Source organism: Schistocerca gregaria, chromosome X (genome assembly GCF_023897955.1).
Source record: "Schistocerca gregaria isolate iqSchGreg1 chromosome X, iqSchGreg1.2, whole genome shotgun sequence".
NCBI lineage: Eukaryota > Metazoa > Arthropoda > Insecta > Orthoptera > Acrididae > Schistocerca > Schistocerca gregaria.
Window position 1 is genome coordinate 316895344 of NC_064931.1, and position 22898 is coordinate 316918241.

Sequence of the window (22898 nt, forward strand, 5' to 3'; positions counted from 1 at the left end):
GATTTGGGTAGCCATATCATGGTACTGTATTGCAAGATCACATTACTGCCAAGGATTGTGTGACCAATTTGGCTGATCAGGTCCATCCCACAGTACTACGTTTGTTGTCCCAATGATGATGCTTCATTCCAAGACAAGAAGAGCTCATATCATACTGGGATGTTTGTGAGCATGAGGATGAATTGTCTCATCTTTCCTGACCACCAAATTCACCAGATCTCAATATTATTGAGCCTTTGTGGTCTACTTTCAAGAGGTCACTAGCCACCTCTTGGTACCTGCACTTGGCACTATTTTGCAGGAATAATGATATAAAACTCCCTTGAAGACCCTACAGGATGTGTATTTATCCATCCCAAAATGAATGGAAGCTCTTTTGACTGTCAACAGTTTTTCCACACCATATTAGAGATGGTAATGTGTTGTGTTTCTGGTGCTTCTATATTTTTGTCCACCCCTTGTATCATTTGTACCACATTAATTTGCATATAGGGTCAACACAAGGGAAACAGCTTGAAGACAATATTACTGAAATAGAAGAGGAAGTAGATGGAGATGAGATGAGAGAGAGGATATTATGAGAAGAATGTGAAAGAGAACTGAAAAACCAAATGTGAAATATGGCCCCTGGAGCAGATAACATTATCTCAGAATTATTAGTATCTTAAGGAGAGCCATGTCAGAACTATTCTTCCTGGTATGCAAGGTATATGAGATAGGTGAAATATCCTCAGACTTAAAGAAGAGTATAATAATTGTAATTCCAAAGGAAGCAGGTGGTGAGAGGTGTAAATTCAAAATCACAAAAACAGCTTTAACAGTAAAGGAGGATTGAAATCAGACAAGTTGTGGGCCTTAGTGCTAAATAAAACAAACAGTGCCAACTCTTATCCACTACTAGCTCCATAACATATGTTGGTGTGACTCTGCGATCATAGGCAGTGATTGGATAATCTCATGAACTGACCATTGCGTAGATGCATGTCAACAGTTAGGCTTGCTGGGCCTGTAACTGATTTGTGAGTCATTAAAGACTTTTTAATTATGTCTCCAGCTTTGGAAGAAGAAATGTTAGGCAGAGAATTATCTTGGACCACAATCTAATAACCATTACCACCAATAAGGTTGAAGCAAGTCAAATGGACATTTATGACATTTGTAGATTTAGAGAAAGCTTTTAGCAATATTGACTGGAATACACTCTTTGAGATTCTGAAGATAGCAAAGATAAAATACACCACTTATACAAAAACCAGACTGTAGCTGTAAAAGTTGAAGGACATGGAAAGAGGAGCCGTATTTGAGAAGGGAGTGAGACAGGCATGTAGCCTGTCCCTGGTGATACTTAATCGGTACACTGTGCAAGCAGAAGAGGAAATCAAGGAGAAATTTGTAGAGATAAATATCTATGCATACACACGTACTTCATAAGCCACTGTGTGGTGTGTGATGGAGGGTACCTTGCACCACAACTAGTCATTTCCTTTCCTTTTTCAGTCACAAATATAGCAAGAGAAAAATTGCTGCCTGTATGCCTTTGCACTGTCCCTGTTTAATCTTCCTAGCCATTGTGTGAAATGTACATGGGTAACAGTAGAATCATTCTGAAATCAGCTTAAAATGCAATTCTTTGAATTTACTCATTAGTGTTCTATTAATAAAGTGTCATCTTCCCTTCAGGGACCCCCAGGAGCTCATGAAGCACCTCCATAATCCCTAAGTGTTGACTGAACCTACTGGTAAAAAATATAGCTGTTTGCTTCTGAATTTCTTCAATGTCTTCCTCTAATCCAATCTAGTGGGAACCTAACCTCTTGAGTGTGACTCAAGAATGTCTCACACTAGTGTTCTGTATGCAGTCTCCTTTATAGATGAACTAAAATTTTCCTAATAAACCCAAGTTGATCATTTGCCTTCCCTACTACTGTCCTTACATGTTCATGCCATTCCATATTGCTTTGCAAGGTTATACTTGGATACTTAATTTACACGATTGTGTCAAGCAGTAGACTGGTAATACTGTATTTGAACATTGGTATTATGGGTATTGTTTTTTCCACTCATCTCCATTAACCCACATTTTTTTCCCATTTAGAGTAAGCTGCCATTCATCACACCAACTAGAATTTTTGTCAAAGTCATCTTGTATCCTTGTACAGTGACTCAATGGTGACACCTTCCCATCCAGCGCAGCATCATCAGCAAACAGCTGCAGATTGCTGCTCACTCTGTCCATCAGATCATTTATGTGTACAGAGAATAACAGCAGTCCTATCATATACCTTTGTTTCTGATGAACTCTTGTAATCAAGGACAATTTACTGTGTTCTTTTACTGAAGATATTTTTGAACCAATCACATATATAGGAACCTGTTCCATATGCTCATACCGTTGGTAACAATCTGCAGTGGGGTAACATGTCAAACACTGTCCAAAAATCTAGGAATATGAACTCTACCTATTACCCTTTATCCATGGTCCACAGGATATCATGTGAGGAAAAGGATAGCTGAGTTTTGTACGAGCAATGCTTTCTAAACTTGTGCTGATATTTTGACAGAAGCTTTCTCATATGAAGGAAATTTATTATATTTGTTTGTTCAATAATTCTGTGGCAAATGTATATTGAGGAGGCTCCGGGTTTTGGCTGTTACATATTTGCAGAGCAGCAAGTTAAATATTCAGATAGTCTGTAGTGCAGGTTTCATTTTTTTCTGAACAGCAGCTACATAGCTCATTGAGGCATCAGCATCAATAGGAGACACATCAGAAGTGTAGAAATTTGCATATCTAGGATTCTGCTTTCATAGTTTACATCTTCAGTTAGTCTTACTAGGATGGGTGGAATGTGGGCATGCCATGTGTGGATGCAGGAGCACTGGCTGCAGCTCATGAACAGCTGGATGCACTTTTGGCTACGGAGTCACCTTCAGGCTGCTGCCCCAGGTTGTAGTGGTGGTAGAGAATGTGGAGCATTCCATGGGATACCTCAGGTTTCACTTGTTTCACCCGCAGACCCTGCTGCCGAGGCACCTCCTAGTGTACCTGACGCAGTGGATCTGCCATCACAGCAGAGAGAGTGATGGGTGGTGATGCATTTTCGTCACTCGAGGCGGAGTGCCAATGTGGGGATTTACCATGTGGCCTCGCCCATTCACACTGTGAGTGGTCGGGTGGCCACTCCTTCAGCAAGGTCCAAGCAGGCACATGGGGGGTTGGGTTTATGAGTTATTGGGAGCTGGCACATTAGGCATGTTATGGATCACATTAGGCAGATAGTGTTCAGGATTGGATGGAAAGCCAATGTGCACTCGATATGTCTGCCAGGGTCCCCTCATCTGAGATGTGGAGGGGGCCTTGCCTGTGGCTGATGGTCATTTTACATTCTTATTTAAGGAGTTCATAGATGGTCTGGTCAGATTAATGTGACCACCTGTCAAAAGCCTGAGTAACCTCCTCTTCCAGTGTGGACATGTTGGAAAAGAGTGAATGAGGTCCTGAAAGGTACCAACAGGGTTGTGGGACCATGCCAACTCCAGTGTGTGGCCAGCTGCACTAGGCTTCTCAGCTGTAGTAGATCCATTGCACAAACAGCCCAATCAAGATGGCCCCACAGATTCCTGATTGGATTTAAATGTGGGGAGTTTGGTAGCCAGAAGAATACAGTAAAATCATCCTGGTACTCTTCAAATAATGCATATCGCTGCAAGATGAGTGGCACTTTGCATTGACCTACTGGTAGATACAAACATGCCGAGGAAGAAACAAACTGCATGTCAGGGTGGAAAAGGTCCACAAGGGTAGATGCATACTTCTGTTGATCCTTTCTGCCTTCCAGAAGGACGAGATCATCCAGGGAATGTCACAGAAACATTTACCAGATGATAATGCTCCTTCCTCCCGCCTGGAGCCCTTCAATGATTGTTACACCAACAGTCATCTGTCTGACGGAGCATACAACGTGATTCATCTGAAAAGGCCACCTGTCGCCACTCAGGGGATGTCCAGTTGTGGTACTGGTGTGCAATTTCCAGCCTTCATCACTGATGAACAGCAGTGAGCATGGGTACATAAACCACGCAGCTGCTGTGGAGGCCCATAAGCAGCAACATTCGCTGAATGGTCATTGAGGAGACACTGTTGGTAGCCCCCTTGATTCATCTTGGTGGTCTGTTTCTCAACAATTGCATTTGTATTTTCCTGTAACGTCTCTGCAGTCATAGTTTGTCCCTGTTCTATGGCCAGTTGGGCACCTCAGTTGCCTCGGCACAGGTTTTGGATAGTGCCATTTTGTCATGAATAATATATTTTAACCACAGTGGCCCACAAACAGTTTACAATTTTAGCTGTTTCAAAAATGCCTTCACCCTTGGCCCAAAAGCCAATGTTGTTCTTTGGACATCAGATAAATTAAATTGCTCTGCTTCCACATTATGCCGATGACTGCACTATTTACCACCATCCCCCGGCATGACCTATATATCTTCCACTGCTAGTGTCACCCCTTGATCCCTGCTGTCTGTGAGTAGTTATTGGATGTTGATATTGAACATAGGTGTTGGTCACATTAATGTGACTGGACTGTGTATATAAATGATTATTATAAACAAACCACATGCACAATAATTATATAATTGAATATCTAGATCTCTTAACCAGTCCACAGTTCCTGTTGACACCAAGTGCAGTTAATTGAGTCCACCAGAAAATTTTCATAATAAACACCCTTCAGTCAAGTGCTGCATGGTTTGAATAGTTAGTCAGGTCATCCTTGAATCTCCATTCACACAAACAGGCATCACACATTCCATGCACTGTACAAAATCAATTCAGAGGTGTCCATAGTTTCCTGGGAAGACTAAATCGATTTATATGTTTAATAGGAACAGTAATAAGATACAAATTTGCTGGTGGAAATTTCTGACATACCTTTTTCCATTCTTGGTACAAATCATATACAAGAAGCGCATTTCGCATTGGCTAATGACAGGTATATTCTGTAACTCTTGGATGGCCAAGAACTCTGCTTACTTCTAGTGCTCATGCATGCTTGCCAATCTCTCTTGTTCCCTGAGTGCACATTTCGCCCTCTACCACACCATGTTGTCTGAGGGGGAGGAGGGGGGGGGGGGGGAAGAATTGAGAAAGTGCCAAGTATGACTTTCTTTCATATTTCTCAACAATATAGATCACAAGCAAAATAAATTTTTAATAAATATTATTAAATAATTTTCAGCATGTTGTAGGAGTAAAATTTATATTTGCCAAACACTGTCAGCATATCGACAGATGCAGTCAGTTTTGCAGACATTTGTCACTCACCTTACCACATAATCATGACTAATTTAATTTCATAATCAAAAAAATCCTTTCATGCACATATGTCGATCAAAACATGTTTGCGACCTCATTATAGATGTATGGAAACTCTTCCTGAGGAAAACTACATAGAACGCCAGACACTCATAATGTAAAAGAATTTGTCTTTTAAACAGGAGTTACATTGCAGTTTCAACCAGTTCCATCTGTAGATGCACAGGGGTGCTTTCAACTGAAATGGCAAATGGTCTCAGAAACAGCTCAGGAGTAGATGTACAATTGGCAGTCTCCTCAAATGTTTAGAAAGCTATTCCTAAAATTCATTCATTGCCACAATGTATTGTTGAAACCTTGCATTTTCAGTGAATTTAAGTTTAGGGAAATGGATGGTGTTCCTTTTTAGAAACTGTCCCTTCAACAATACATTCTTTTTCACCATGGATACAGAAGTAAGTCGCTTCTCAGCTTGCAATGTCTTACTAAGGACAGTCGGCAGTTGACTATTTAAAATTCAAGGTGTGCAATCCATTCCAGATCTTCTAATTTAGGTCCATGGTTTCTTTTTCCTTCATAAATTCAACAATAGTGAGTCTTAACTCAAAAACTCATCCCAGCCATGTCCTTTGACGTAACCAATGTACTTTAGAGTGATGTGTAACATATCCAAACTCTTCATTCACTTCCATCAGACACTGTTGTAATTGCTGATGTAGAAAATTTACTATTTACACCACACATTCCATCATATGTACTGTGCCTGCATATTTAACAAAGATTACACCTTCATGTACAGAACAGTATATCCTGTACAAATTGCCTGTTGATCATTATAATTTTTAGCTCTTTCATTGTCAACAAAACCTCTAAATTATTTCTGCATGGTGTTGTAATGCTGTTTCATAGCAAATTGGCAGTACCTGTCAATTGTGCGAATACATAACAGGTATTGAGAGTTATCATCTTGCTCCTCTGTGATTCCCATTCATTTTTAGAGGATTATAATTATAGAACACTAGACTGCCTCTTTTTGTGCAAACAGTCACTGCATCTGTGAACTTCTTTTATACCACAAATAAATAATGAAGCATAAACAGTGCTGACACAACTAATCTGCTGAACTGAAGAAAATCATGCTGACCAAAATAAGCTGGGCAAATACTGGAAGAAAGTATTACATCACACTGCTAAATGTTATGTCGCTTTATACTGACTAGGACTGAGAAAAGCCGAGACCTATTCAGTACTGCCAAGATGAGATGTGCCTCAGACTACACACAGGCAGCACTGTGGCTGACCCTGCTGTGGCTGACTGTACATAGGTGAGGTCTGATGAGTAGTACACTTTTGGAACACGGTTACAGCTACTGCTTGTCATCTAATTGATGTTGGTACGATATTACATGCAGCCATGGAAGTGATGTTGATATAATAGTGTCACTACAACAAGAAATAAAGGTATTGTGAGGTAGTATTTAGTATCGCTACTTTTTTAAAAAGGCTCTGTCAGAAAGTTCTTGGTGGCACTCTACACATAATTTTGATGACACTTTTCTGTTTGACGAATATTTCCTCAGAAGGTGATTCAGTAATACATATGTGAGTGGAAATAACCAAAATAGGCACACTTTGAGATACAGTACTGATATTTCCAATATTGGATATTATTGTAATGGTGAATGTTGCTGAGTGCAACCTTTTTGAGATTTGGAGAATGTGATTCTCTCATCTAAGCCTGTTATCTATTTGAACACTTAAGAAGTGTGAGCATTGTCTTTCCTGGATCTGCTGACCTTGGTGTGCAATCACAACACGGTCAACATGGAAATTACTATAATTTGTTTAGATGAAGTTTGTTGCTGGTGAATTTTCTGTTAACCAGTACAGAATATTTGCAAGCAGTGTTGCAGATGTATCCCTTTCATAGCAGGCAGAGTTGGTTTGCAAAGCTGTCAGGAGGTCAGTATTTTTCCCACATCGACTTGCGCAATATTTACTGCAGTTGCCATTGGACATCGTTTTTTGGATTTTCCCAGTCCTCAGTACCCCATTTGGACTTTACCAGTTTAATATCTTTCCTTTTGAAATTTCAGCTGATCCAGCAGTTTACCTGTGGTATTTGGAGCAGCTTTTAGAGCATTCACACTTGCCTCAATTACCCTGATTACATCTTGGTTAACCGAGCGAGGTGGCGCAGTGGTTAGCACGCTGGACTCGCATTCGGGAGGACGATGGTTCAATCCCGTCTCCAGCCATCCTGATTTAGGTTTTCCGTGATTTCCCTAAATCGTTTCAGGCAAATGCCGGGATGGTTCCTTTGAAAGGGCACGGCCGATTTCCTTCCCAATCCTTCCCTAACCCGAGCTTGCGCTCCGTCTCTAATGACCTCGTTGTCGACGGGATGTTAAACACTAACCACCACCACCACATCTTGGTTGGGAGGAGCATTTACAGAAACCTTCATCTGATTTTCCCAATGCTCGCTGAAGTAGGTCCTTCATTGCAAGCTGGAGAAGTGCAGTTTTTCTCCACAAAGGTGCATTTTTTGGATCATGTGCTTAGTAATGATGGTCTTGTCTCCACAGATGACCACATCAAAGCCATTCTGAACCTAGCAGTGCCCAAGACCCTGAAGGAGCTCCAGTCTGTTTTGGATAATATTTTTTATTATCCTACGTCCCCCAGGCCACACACATCTGCCAACCTCTTAACCAGCTTTGCCAGAAGGGCATTAAGTTTGTCTGGTCTGCAGTTTGTCAACAGGCTTTTCAGTCTGTCTAGCAGCATTTGTGCTGTGATCCCTTTCTGGCTTCCTTCACATCAGGTAAACGTTTAACCCTGACCTGTGATATGTCCCATTATGGCACTGGAGCCATTCTGTTCCACTGTAACCCAGACAGCACTGAACAGCCGACCTCTTACACATCAAAGAAGCTTTATGCTGTGCAGCATAATTATTCACAGGTTGAACAGGCAGCCCTAGCTATTATTTTTGGCATTAAAATGTTTCATGTCTTGTTGTATGAGGCTCTCCTAATCATTGATCACAAGCTATTGGTTTCTTTATTTGGCCTTATTCCAAGCTACTGGATGGGACTGCCCAACAGTTGTGGCGGAATTGGCACGTCATCACATCCACTGGCTGGCAATCAGTCATGACCTCAAACATCTGGTTTGTTCTTGTGAGGATTGTGCACAGAAACAGGCTGCACTGCTAGTCTTCTCTTAGGCCACCAGTTCTGGAGCACCCTTGGGACAGGGCGAATGTCAATTTCACAAGCCCCTTTTTAGGCAGCATGTAGTGTTTGGTGATCAATGCACTGTCCAATTTCCCATATGTTGCCAAGCTGTCTTCCACATCATAGACTGGCATGGTTTGTGCATTGTCAGTTATTTTTGAAAATTGAGGGATCCCCAAGACCCCTGGTACCTGAGAATGGTCAGCAGTTTGTAATTGGTTTCATGGGGATTTGAGTACTTTTGCATTTGCAGTTGTATCTATCATCTGGCTACTGCTCCATTTCACCTGGCTCTTAACTCGATGGTAGAGTGCTTCAAGCATACATTTAAGACCCAAATGAAGAACTCCATGTCTGCCACTTCCCATGATGATGCATTATTGAGCTTTCTGGCTACATATTGGGCGAAACTGGTCAGTGGGTGCAGCCTCAACCCAAGGAGCACCATGAATTGCCACATTTTCCTGCCAGGTCTGCGTGCTGGATCAGTCCTTTGGCTGGCAGGAGGAGTGTTTGCACGGTGTTGTTGTGAGCTACAAAGGTTATCAGTTGTTTATGGTGGATGCACCTGTGCTGCTGCTCTGGAGCCCATGGATTTTGATCCACCCTACTCCTCCTCCTCCTCCTCCTCCTCCTCCTCCTCCTCCTCAGCCTAGTACCCACCTGTCTGATGGAGGAGGCATCACCTCTACTGCGTCCAGTGGACCCCACATCGCTGCAGCATCCATGCCCTTCTTCTGGAGCCACTGGCGCCACCATTGTCTCCTTTTTAGATTAGATTTACTTTCCAGTTGATCCATAGTGAGGATCCATGGTGTAGAACATGTCAGAAAAACAATAATACATGACAAATATTTACAACTAAAACAAATAAGCTAATGTATCTTCCACAGGTCCCAAGTGGAATGATTGTCTTTTTTTAAAAAAATGAACACTATATGAAAGGATCCTTTTACAACACTCATTTACTAAGATCGCATTAATGCACTGAATTTAAAAAGAAACTTTTTTATTTATAAGGTAATAAACATATAATAGAACTACTACAGTATTGATTTACAATGAACATGTTAGTGCTCTGAATTGGTGCAGAAGTTACACACACACACACACACACACACACACACACACACACACACACACAATATCTGTTGGTTCTGCTGAGAAATTAATCAATGGAGTAGAAGGAGTTGACCACCAAAAATCCTTTAGGCTTCTATTAAACTGAATATCATTGGTTGTTAAGCTTTTTATGGCTGTTGGCAAGTTATTAAAAATGTGTGTTCCTGAACAATGAACACCTTTTTGTACGAGAATAAGTGACTTTAAATCCCTGTGAAGATTATTCTTATTTCTAGTACCTACTGCATGAACTGAGCTGTTGGTTTGAAAAATAGTGATATATTTTAATGACAATTTTTGTTTAGGAATAAATATATTGAGATGCAGTAGTTAGTATCCCTAGTTCCCTGAACAGGCCTCTGCAGGATGTTCTTGAGTTCACACCACATATAATTCTTATTAGATGTTTTTGTGCCCAGAAACCTTGACCTTGGCTTAATGAATTACCCCAAAAAATAATCCCATATGACATTGTGGAGTGAAAGTAAGTGTAGTATGCCAGCTTTTTCATTTTTATATCTCCTATGTCTGACAGAGTTTGCATTGCAAAAAGCTGTAATCCCAAGAATTTAACACTGTCCACTTCTTCTATCTGCTTGTCATCATACGTTAGTCAAATACTCGTGGGACACCCCTTACAAGTTCTGAACTGCATGTAGTGTGTTTTTTCAAAGTTTATTGACAAAGAATTGGCAAGGAACCGGTGATTAATGTTCATAAATATTTTATTAGCTGATCTTTCTAAGATTACACTTGATTTGCTATTTAGTGCAATGTTTGTGTCATCACCAGACAAAACAAACTTGGCATCTGGTAATGTTACTGATGAAAGGTCATTGATATACACAAGAAAAAGTAAGGGCCCTAATATAGAACCATGTGGGACCCCCCATGTAATTAGTTCCCAGTTGGATGATGCCTGATAACTTAATACATGTATCTTTCCTAATAACACCCTTTGTTTCCTGCCAGAGATATAAGATTTGAACTATTTTGCAGCATTTCCGGTTACATCATAATATTCTAATTTGCTTAAAAGGATACTGTGATTTACACAGTCAAATGCCTTTGACAGATCACAAAATATACCAGTTGCTTGAAATTTTTGTCTAATGAATTAAGTACATTTTCACTGTAAGTGTAGATAGCCTACTGAAAATCAAAACCCTTTAGAAATCCGAACTGCAACTTTGACTAAGATGTACTTCTTTTCTGGTTTAATCCATCTCTCAACATTGCTTACAGGTTCACATCCTGTACAAGTAGAGGCAAGGGTCACAGCTTTTGAATCTTTCCACTGGACAAAGACTATTTTATCATCGTCCCTGCAGAATTCTTCCCTATCTCCTCTCTTCAGTATTTTTTCTTCTGTCAGGTGAACTGGTTTCACTCTGTTTTTCATTATGGTTCCTGTTCCTTCCAGCCCTAGGTCAAGTAACTGTTGCAATAATGGCAAAGCTGTAAAATATCTGTCAAAATATAGTCTTGCACCTTGAGGTAATGTTTGAGCAAGGCGAAGTATTACAGATGGCCCAAGACCAAGGCTAACATCTGGCAGAGGAGTTTATTTACCTTGATAAAATTCAAAATCAAGTACTAAACCTTTCATTGTTGCCAAAACAAAGTTTTCAATTCCCAAAGGGCCCGGTTTGTTTGGAACATACTGAGACAATGTGCAGCGTCCAGTAAACACTACCATTTGCTCATCAATGGAATAATCATTTTCAGAGGGGTGTGGAAGTCTCAAACAAGCACTGCGTACAACATTAATTGCAGGTTGTACTTTCCACAATCTATTAGTTTCTGATTCACATGGAATATTGTTAGTGTCCACAACATGCAGTGCTGTTCTGAGAGTGAAGAACTTGTCTCTAGGCATACAATCTGCAATAGTTGGCATATGCAATGACTTCTGCGAGTACATATGTGTACGAGGATATCTAATTCATCCCATAAGTACATGCATGCCATACAGCTTTTTTATCTCTTGAGGATTTGTATGAAGCAACTTCCGTTTCTTCGAAAAGTAGTAACTGTTAGTGCAGTCAGATGTTAACCGAAAAAAATCTGGGTAGTACTCGCTGAAATTGCTCATTGAAGTTTTAATTTCCTGTCCTACCTCACACTTTGACTGCGCAAAAATTTTGGATGTGAATGGTCTTTTTCTCCAAGTGGACAAACGACGATGTGTTTCCACTGTTTTTTTTAGAATTCTTTCTACTGTGTTGACTGGGAAAATTGCCCTGAACTTCTGGAGCAACTGGTAGTATTGTTGCAGAAGCATTGTTACAATTTTCCTCCTTGACAGAAGATTCAGAGCTTTCTCCAAGTCTAGGTTTGATTGTGGGAAGAGTCCAAGTTGTATCTAACAATTCGTCATCACTACTGAAGACTTCCACTTCAGAGTCATCTAAAATGGCTAGAATTTCCTCATCAGTAAGCCTTAAAACGAAACAAACAAATGAACTGTGAAAATAATGCATAAATACAACAGTAAAATGACTTGCCTTTCCCGTAATCTGTTCCGAATCGTAACCACAAACATCGACCGAAAATGACCATATGCTGGTAAAATAGCCCCAACACGCACAATTGTGTGTGTGGATGTTACACTCATTGTAGCTATGAAAGTATTCAAATAATTGTGGCGGACATAATTTTATTTACTTCTGTACCTTTCGGAATCTCAAACACATTTTTCCAAATGTCAAAACGCAATAAATAAAGCACAATAAACATTTACCTCGACAGACATGCTTCCAACCCGCCATCTTGAAAATTACCAAAGATTAAGACACAATATCTCGCGTCTCTAACGAGATATCGATATAAATCGAATTGTATACGAAACAACGATTCCTGCACACTCATGTGACTTGGAACTCAACTGCATAGTGGAATAATATGATGCTGCAACATAAACGCACATAAACCGCACCCACAAAATTGTGCGTATCGGGTCTGATAGGGTTACAGAGGGAATTAAGTTGAATGAAAGTGTCACTAACTGAGATAAGTTCTTATTGGGAGAGTCTTCAAGGAAACACTTGTTGAAGTCACCAGCAACCACTATTTCTTTGTTTTTGGTTGCCAAATGGGCCAGTACAGCTTCAAGGAGCTTTATGAACAGATTAAAGTTACCTGCAGGGGCTCAATATACTCTTAATATTATGAAGGATTCTTTATGAAATTCTGCTTCTTTTGCACATATTTCCATATGCTATTCTGCTTCTTTTGCACATATTTCCATATGCTATTCTAGGCAAAATTTATGAGTATCTTTGTTGTTAAATTTATGACAGTTCCTGATGAATGTGGCAACTTCTCCTTCTCTACTTCTGCTCTACAAAAGTGAGATGCTAAACTAAATCATGTAACACTTAAAAGTTCTATACCAGTGGTGAAATGATGTTCAGAGAGGCAGATTATGTTAGCTGGGTTTGAGGACCCTGATTCATCTTTGCAGATAATTAATTCATTAATTTTATTTCTCAGTCCTCGAATATTTTGATGCAATAAAGATAGCTGACTTTTCATATTGACTGAGTTAAAATGGGGTAGAGCTGAAATTGCTGCTGATTGTTGAAAATTCTTAACCAACAGCTGTTTATGCTGATGTAATAAGCTATAATTATGTTTTTTGGTTTCTCAATCCTAACCTCTCTTAAAACTTGGTTTCTTTCTTTTGTAACTATCCTAAAAATGGTGTTTTCTGAACCCTATAACCACTGGTATTTTATCACTCATGACAGTGCCTCCCCACTTTAACTTTCCTGCTATTTTCCCCAGCCACTTTACCCTTCCCCTTCCTGTTGAGGTGAAGGCCATGCCTAGTATAATCCCACCTATTGAGAGTCACTAGGAACCACACCAATGTGTGACCCTGCACCTGACATAAGCAGCCGATCCAACTCCAAATTAACTCTCCTGACAGAAGAGTTCAAGTAAGGTTGGTCATGGCACCCAAGAACAGATGAAAACTCAACACTACTATGCTTTGATGCTGATGCAATCTTTGCCAGGTCACACTCTATACTGTACCCACGATCTCTGTCAATACTAATACCAGGCCCACACACTATAACCATGGTGTCTTCCTGAGTTAAATCTTTGCAAAGTGATTCTAAATCATCTGTCACCTGCTCCAGACCAGCACTAGGGTTAAAAAAATTGTTGACCTGGTATTCTGATCCTAGTTAATCGTGTGAAAGTTGGCCAACACCTCTTCCACGGGAACTACCTAACAACAACACTTTTTTTCTCTTTACTGATTTCCCTATATTCTTACTTTACAATTTGCTGCTGAAAGTTGGTTGTGCCCTGTCTACACCTGCAACTGCTTGAGGCTCACCAGCTTCTAACTGAAGCAACAGGTCAAATCTATTTTCCACATTCACCACGAAGCTGTCAGACAAAGTTCAGGGCCTCTTCCTCTTGTTGCCTTTTGGCGCTTCTCACCTCTGTTTATCCTTCTCCCTCCTTAACCTGTCAAGATCTTCCCTGGCTTTGTCTAACTCAGCCTGAAGGGTGGCAATTTTCACCTCCTGTTCTAGTATCTTCCTATCTCTGCTACATATCCTACAAAAACACAGATGAGTCTCATTTACTTCCCCTCCTCCCAGGCCACTATAATCACCCACATGGAAAAAACTACAGCAGTTGTCACACCAGAGCTCCAACCTAACAATTCTATGGCTAGTCAAACACTTTTCACTCATGATAAACATAATAATTTATTAAGAATAAGTCAGTTAAATTACAGATAAACATGAGAATATGATTCCACAAATTTGGCCTATACGCAAACTGTATGTAAACAAAAACAACGGTGCAAAGTTTCTGAAACAACAACGTAAACTTCACACTACTTTTTGGAAATGTGACTGAAATAATGAAGAGGTACACTACAGTTAAATTGCTAGAGATAGCAAAGAACAATTAAATGATATTCCGTAGATTTACTGCGGCAAAATATAAACAGATAATACAACTATAACCCAACTGTGTGATCTTTTCACATTTTCTGCTATATTACATAAAGAAAATTGAAAACTTTAATGGTGTGCTTAAAAAGCACTCTAATACACATATTTACCATGTAATCAGTACTAAAATAAATGTTGTTATAATCTAAAATGACTTATCTTCACAAGAACACCAAAACTTACCTGCTCGCCTGGCTGCATGGCTGCCAACCTTTAGTGGTTGGTTCAGGTTTTAGTATCCCCACCAGCAGACATCATGATGGAGGTAGATAATCTGGCATGGTTAGTGCAGCAGGATAGTCTGGAAACCTGACATGGAGGTCGCACATGACACATAATATGGGCAGAACAAATGGCAGAAATGTTTACTAGCGGGCAGCAGAAGACCGAGTGGTCTAGTGCCTACTTGGAGTTCAACCATTACAAACTTGACGTACTGTATGGTGCCATGTATTGTGCCAAGTGTGTAGCTATTAGCCACCCTCATCAGCTGTGTGCTGAGTTCTGCCCATGATCTTTTCAGCACCGGTTCAGACACTGTGCTTCCTGTAGATCGACTTGCGTAATGATTTTGTTTCCCTCTCGCAGAGTTGTGTTTCCCAGCTGTTACTGAGCCATTGTTGGGCCATGAAACATCCATGCTGAATGTGTAGTGATGTGACAATGTCATGCCTGTGAAGATACCACATTGTTCTTACTGCCCTGTTAACACATGAAAATTGAATTAAATCATACCTTTGGGGAATGTGAAGAACAATGGGTATGTTTCAGTAAGTGTTGAGGCTTTCTTAAGGCATTAACAATATTCAATGCTTAATTATGTGAAACATAATTTTTAACAACACAGATCACAATATGCTCATCCTTCATTGTGTTAGGAGAAATATCACTTTTTGTAAATAAGAATTGATTCATGCAAGCACCAGGTTTCACACAACCTACTGCATTTACATTATTATTGACATTCCTAATTTTTTGTTCTATACTTCAAAGGTATTCTTCAGTGCTGAATTACTGTCATTTGTGTTTTTGAATGACAGTTTTGAATTGTGTGGACCATGGTATACATAGTGATTATTATGTTTGGTTTAATCTGGTGCTTATTTTGATTTGTTGACACAGTTCTTTGCAGTACAACACCAGTGTGAAACTATATTATTGTAGGCTACACATGTGAAAATTTGTCTTCGGTGCATCTCTTTTGGATGTGATGGTATTTGTGAAGTTATTATAGGGAACTTCACGATTTTCTGTCACACTTAATGTATAACTCAACTCATTCTACAGCACTGAGCACTGATAACCTTAGCATTGAGCACTCATAAGCTCCTCCAACATCACCGAAGGCTCTCTTTCAAAAATGGGTTTTTGGAACACTGTGTGCATGAATGAATTTGTGTGTCACCTCAGAGGAATTTTTGCTACGTGAATATTTAATTTATCAGTCGGAATGCTGTCACTTTCACTTTGAGAGATCTGCTCAAATGGAACTATAGCTCACTAACATATGGAATAATAATATTGGGGAACACTGGAGAATAAAATTCAGCCTCTTTATAACTCGCAATCAGATCCACATTGTTAACTTGAAAGATACCTTGTGTTTGATCATTAGTAGTTTATAACACACTGGATCATTTGAAATTAATCCAATAAAAGTTTAAGATTTCTCTTTTTTATTTCATGTTATTTGCCCAGTACTGTATTTTTATATGTGTGTCATTTTGTTCTAGATTGTTGTTTCTGGCATTGCATATGCAAAAGTTAAATGTTTTACTTAATCTCTTCTCCTCTTGTTATCTCCCTACAGCACTATCATGAAAGCATTAGCAGACGAGGGATGTACTGGTACAAGAACATCGCACTCAACATTGCCGATGATATAAGGAATATTCCAATGGGAGACACCATTTACATTTTGCTCCGACTGATATGTTTTGAACTTTTACATGATCCAAATATGAGTGATGTTTTGGCTGAAAGTATTTGGAGCTACCTGCCACACCCAGACATACCAATTACAGGTCAGTTATAGTATTTTTCAATGGATTGTATCTGGTTCTTATCAAGCTGCAATGCTGAACATATACAAAATGAACTGAATTAAGGAGTATATTCAGAATACTCCCCATGTTTTAAATGAAAAATTGGAATTAAATGGTTAGGCAACTAGCATGAGTCACAGATTTAAAAACCATATGTATGATGTCTGCACCCACGAGGACAGTGTATGTTGGGCTTAACAGGCAAATGCTGAATGTTTTTTGGTGGATCGAACAGAAAGGTTCTCTAGATTGTCAAACAACATCTTGGTCGGTTAGTTAGGTAGTTATATATTCTGTGCATCATTTGAATGATTATTTTATTGAAATGATGTGGAATGAGTCAGTTGACAGGATGTGTATACATGATTGGTGTTAACATTAATGAACACATTATTTTGAATCATACTCATCCAGCTACACTTACTGTTGCTATTGCTATTATTATTATTATTATTAAGGAACTGTCAAGGAGAAATTATTTTAAATTACATTTAAAACTTGCTCTACTACCTGGCAGACATATTATGTTATTGGGCAAATGATCAAAACTTTTAGTTGTTGCATACTGAATTCCTTTCTGAGCCACTGACAGTTTTAACAGTGGGTAATTAATATCATTTTTCCATCTAGTGTTGTAGATGTGGACATCACGGTTCTGCTAAAATTGTAATTCATTATTTATGAGGAATTTCATTAGTGAATTGTGTATTTTGACACTGCAATTAAAATTCCTAGCTTCTTGAAGAGGCACATCCATGACATCCATGGGTGAAGATGACATATTATTCTTACGGCTCACTTTTCTGCAATCAATACTTTTTTTCTAAGTGATGAGTTACCCCAGAAAATTATTCCATAAGACATTATTGAGTGGAAATTGCAAGATTTATCAGGAGGTTGATATGTTTGTTTCCAAGATCAGCAACATTACAAAGAGAAAAAGTTGTGAAGCTGAATTTCGGGAGAAGCTCAGTAATACGCTTCTTCCAGTTCAAGTTTTCATCAGTCTGTACATCCAAAAATCTGGAGCATTGTACTTTGACTCATGCTCATGTGCTACATCTGTTGTTGGTATGACTACTTCTGTACACACCCATACCTCTAATACCTAGTAGCACATCCTCTTGCATTGACACAAGCCTGTATTAGTAGTGGCATACTACCCACAAGTTTATCAAGGCACTGTTGGTCCATATTGTCCCACTCCTCAACAGAGATTTGGCATAGATCCTTCAGAGTGGTTGGTGGATCACGTCGTCCATACACAAACCTATTCAATCTATCCCAGGTAAGGTTCATATCAGGAGAACATGCTGGCCACTCTAGTTGAGTGGCGTCATTATCCTGAAGGAAGTCATTCACAAGATGTGCATGATGAGGGCACAAATTGTCATCCATTAAGATGAATGCCTCACCAATATGCTGCCGATATGGTTGCACTGTCGGGTGGAGTAAGGCATTCATGTATCGTACAGCCATTACAGTGCCTTCCATGACCACCAGCGGCATACATCGGCCCCACATAATGCCACCCCAAAACATCAGGGAACCTCCACCTTGCTGCAATCACTGGACAGTGTGTCTAAGGCGTTCAGCCTGACCGAGTTGCCTCCAAACACGTCTCTGATGATTGTGTGGTTGAATGCATATGCGACACTCGTCGGTGAAGAGAATGTGATGCCAATCCTGAGCAGTCCATTCGGCATGTTGTTGGGCCCATCTGTACCACACTGCATGGTGTTGTGATTGCAAATATATGCCTCACGATGGACAATGTGAGTGAAGTTGTGCATCATGCAGTCTATTGCACACAGCTTGAGTCATAACCTGACATTCAACTTGGTGGTGTTGCTGTCAGGGTTCCCTCAAGGCATAATCCATAGGTAGCGGTCATCCACTGCAGTAGTAGCCCTTGGGCAACCTGAGCGAGGCATGTCATCGACAGTTCCTGTCTCTTTGTATCTCCTCCATGTTCGAACAAAATTGCTTTGGTTCACTCCGAGATGCCTGGACACTTCCTTTGTTGAGAGCCATTCCTGGCACAAAGTGACAATGAGGATGCAATGAAACTGCAGTATTGACTGTCTAGGCATGGTTGAACAACAGACAACACAAGCCATGCATCTCCTTCCTGGTGGAATTACTGGAACTGACTGGCTGTCGGACCCCCTCCATCTAATAGGCACTGCTCATGCTTGGTTGTTTACGCCTTTGAGCGGGTTTAGTGACATCTCTGAACAGTCAAAGGCACTGTGTCTGTGATACAGTATCCACAGTCAATGTCTATCTGGAGTTCTGGGAACTGGGCTGATGTAAAATGTTAAAATGTTTTTTAATGTTTGTATAAGGAATAGGAGTGGATCTAAAATTGAACCATTTTGGACTCCCCCCCCCCCCTTTTTTCTTTTTCCTCCTCTTTTTTTTTCACTAAAATTTTCTTACCTTTCCAACATTGCCTCAATTACTCAGAACAAGTTTTGGTAATGTGTTTGTTGAGTGATTTAAACCAACTGTGTGTAAGGCCATCTATTGCGTAAAACCCAAGTTCTTCTAAGATATAAACATGATGCACACAATCAGATGCCTTGAAAAGATCACAATAAAAACCAACTGGCAAAACATTATTATGTAAGGCTTGTACTGTATGATGAGTGAATGTATAAATATCTTTCTTAGTTGAGCAACATTTCTGGGATCCAAACTGTGAAATGCTAATAAATTTTTTCCAGTTAAGTGTGCGACTACTCTTGAGCACCTTAATTTTTTGAATATTGTTTAAAAAGATATCGGTAAGGAAATTGAATGATAATTGATTAAGTCTGTCTTGTAACCTTTCTTGTGGAATGATGTAACAATTACATATTTTAACCTGCCTGGAAAAATTCCTTGTGCCAGTGGTGCATTGCACATATCACTAAGGACATTAAGTTGGAACAGCTTTTCAGAATTTTGTTTGAACTTCCATCAACCCCACATGAACTTTTGTTTTTTAGGGTTCTTATAACTATTAATTTCAGTGAACAATGTTGGTGCTACTTCTAGTTACTTAAAGTTTTGTGGAATGATGTTTTCAATATATTCTCTTGCTCCTTGAACTGAACTATTTAGTCTTACATTTGCTGCTACATTTAGAAAGTGATGGTTAAAAAATTTCCAACTTTTGAATTATCAGTCACACCATTGTCATCTAGTTTAATTGTTATGGAATTCTGTACTCTGACTGGCTGTCTTGTCTCCTGTTTGACAATGTAGCTAATAGTTTTAATCTTGTTATCTGCAGTATTTATTTCTGTCAGGACATGCATACTTCTGGGCACTTCAATGACTTTCCTTAAACTAATACAGTATTTTTTTGTTATATGCAACTAATGTCAGACCTTGAGATTGTATAGGGGGCAATAGATCTGGTCAGTGATGAATAATTTAAAACCAAAGAATTCTGTTTGTGAACTTCCATTGGGGTATCTATATAGAAAGAAAAATGCAGTAGTGCACCAGTACTTTCCTGAAGCAGTTCTTTTATTGGATACCTGCTGAACAGTAATGAGTGAGTGAGAAATGCTAATTTGTTTCTATGTAGAAATTACTTACTAGTTATATTAATTGCTAATTTTAGGCAGTGATTTGAAATATTTCAAGCATTTATTTTTTCTAGTAATCCAAACAAATAGATTAGTGGCATTGTTTTATGACAGCTGATTAGTAATACAATCTCGAACCATCTGGTTATCAAAAGAATGATAAATTCTAGTCTTCCTTTCTACATTACTGATACATGAATAAATGCTAGTGCTTAGGTCACTACTTTGTGTGTGTGTGTGTGTGTGTGTGTGTGTGTGTGTGTGTGTGTTTTTAGGGTATGGTACCTGCTGGCATAAAAGCACTGAGCTGTAAGTAATAATGGGGAGCAAATCCTATGCACAGAGAGAGGTACAATTGGCTGCTGCTGTTGAAAAAAGACATTAACAAAGTTTTTTTTATTTTTTCCATTTAATAAAGAATGAGGCTAATACTTAACATATTTGCATTAGTCAAATATGTATGTGTTCCAGCCATTTATGCACATTGCTGCAGTGTGTAAGTGCAAAGCTGCCGGTGAGAGAAATTATATATCTATGCAACAACCATTTATACCAAGTCCTTTCCCAAATGTATGTTTCCTCTGTTTGCAAAACCAATCATTGGAAGAAGGGGTGTCTTCTTTTTTATTAGAAAGAAGAAATAACAGTAATTTAAAATCTCAGAGCATGCTGCATACAGTTCATAGGAAGAAGACAGTTAACATAACTCACTGTGCTGCCACTTGTGCATTGTTCACCTTAGCCTCAGAAAATCCCACACAAATATTCATTCTGGGACTTAGACAAAGGTAATTGAAGATAGCTGCAGTACTTGAGAACTGTAGCTGCAGTGAAGTGCAGCAGAGTAAATTTACAGTAATGTAACTGCTGACTCTGGCAGTAAAAAATGACAGTAACATCTGGCTGTCTACAGCCACAGACACCAACCAGGATGCCACAACAACAGAAAGGTAAACAACACTATATTCTGCACTGAAAACATTCTCATAGTCTCTGAGAAAATGGCAAAGCTAAAATGTCATATCTATTGAGTCAGATAAATGTTTTATCTTGAAATATTGTGGTGTGTCTACTGTCTAAGGGATCCACGAAGTCTGTTGTCTAGCACCAGTGACATAAAGGCTCTGACTAAAGAGACTGGCTACCAAATCATCACTGAAACTACTGTAATAATTCTGAACTGTCTGTTAATGTGATGATAAACTTGAAATTCTAAGGCCAGCAATTTGTGCAACCTGGCAACACTGTATGGTGTAGCAGTTTATAAAGGAAGTGTTCACTTCCATTTGAGCTAACATTTGCTGTGTATGCTAATGGTATATTTACTAAACAGTATGCAGTGTAAGTGCCAAGTCCAGCATTCAAGACCAATTCTTCTGTAAATGTTTTATAATGCATTTTGTTTGTATGTTAAAAAAGTATAGATCATTAGGAGCTCAATAACAGTTTATTTCACTTTGTGGTGTGCCAGTAACAGCAATTATGTTCAGAACTATTTTTGCAAAAGAATGCTTTGAACTATATGACCACTAGGCAAATATTCTGTGCCATTAATAATCTTTAGCTCATACTACTGATCTCACTTTCCAAGAATAAAGTTAGTTGTTGTTGTGCAAGTGTCCATGAATAGTGTGTAGATAAAACCAAGTGAATACTGTACAACATACATACAACAGAAAAGCAGGTATACCATTAAATTTGGACTTTTGTGGATGAAACTGTGGAGAACTTACACTGATTGAAACTTATATAATAAGATTTTATCTGACACTGCCTATTTTATTATTTAAATTATATACAAAGGTGATAAACATAGTGACTGCTAATTGTATGAAAATTTTGACACAGGGGTGGTAAAGTTAGCTATGTGATGATTTCTTGTGTAGCTTGTTTTATAGGGACATAAAAGTATATAATCTACCAGTAACATTAAAATTCACATGAAAATGCAAATTAACTACATCTTATCGTCCTTACCTTATGAAAAATGCTATTGTGATGAAGTAAAAGTAGCTTCAAAACCATTTTTCCAAATTATCGTGAAGCAATAAAATTATATAGACACTTTGTATTGCAAATTTGCCGGTGACTATGCATGATCTTGTTATGTACAAGTAAAATTTCAAGGCTGCACAAAAATGTGGAAATATGTTGGGTGAAGTGAATACACAAAGAAAAAAAAATTCCATGATACATAGTAATCAATGGGATTGGGTGTTCATAAACAAACAAAAACTGAAATTCACATTGGCTAGTACAGAATAAAGATAAGATCAACTATGCAGTGCAGCAATTTCAAAACATTTTTCACCTGTGGGCTTACCACAGAAAAACAATAATAATATAAATTGACATTTATACTTACACTTAGCAAGATGCCTCATTTTATGTGGCAGAGTCATGTTTATATATCATCCCCCCCCTCCATTTTTTCCTTGCCTGTTTCATTCACAAATGGTGCACAGAAAGAACAACTGTTACTAAGCCTCTTGCACAAGCTCAGAGTTTTCTGATTGTATCATCATGGATATTGCAAAAGATATTTGTGGGATAGGTATTATGTTGCTTGAGTCTTTATGGAGCATACATTCTTGGAATTTTAACAATAA

At 38.9% G+C, this 22898-nt stretch overlaps 1 protein-coding gene across 7 annotated transcripts in view; it reads left to right on the plus strand.

Annotated features, from left to right (window-relative positions):
- The window catches only part of LOC126299284 (constitutive coactivator of peroxisome proliferator-activated receptor gamma-like), a 633226-nt gene that overhangs the window by 242355 nt on the left and 367973 nt on the right, over nucleotides 1-22898 (plus strand). For all 7 annotated transcript variants that reach the window (XM_049991071.1, XM_049991070.1, XM_049991069.1 and 4 more), the window contains one exon: nucleotides 16474-16687. In XM_049991071.1, coding sequence (XP_049847028.1) covers nucleotides 16474-16687 — 214 coding nt within the window. The remainder of the gene's footprint in view (nucleotides 1-16473; nucleotides 16688-22898) is intronic.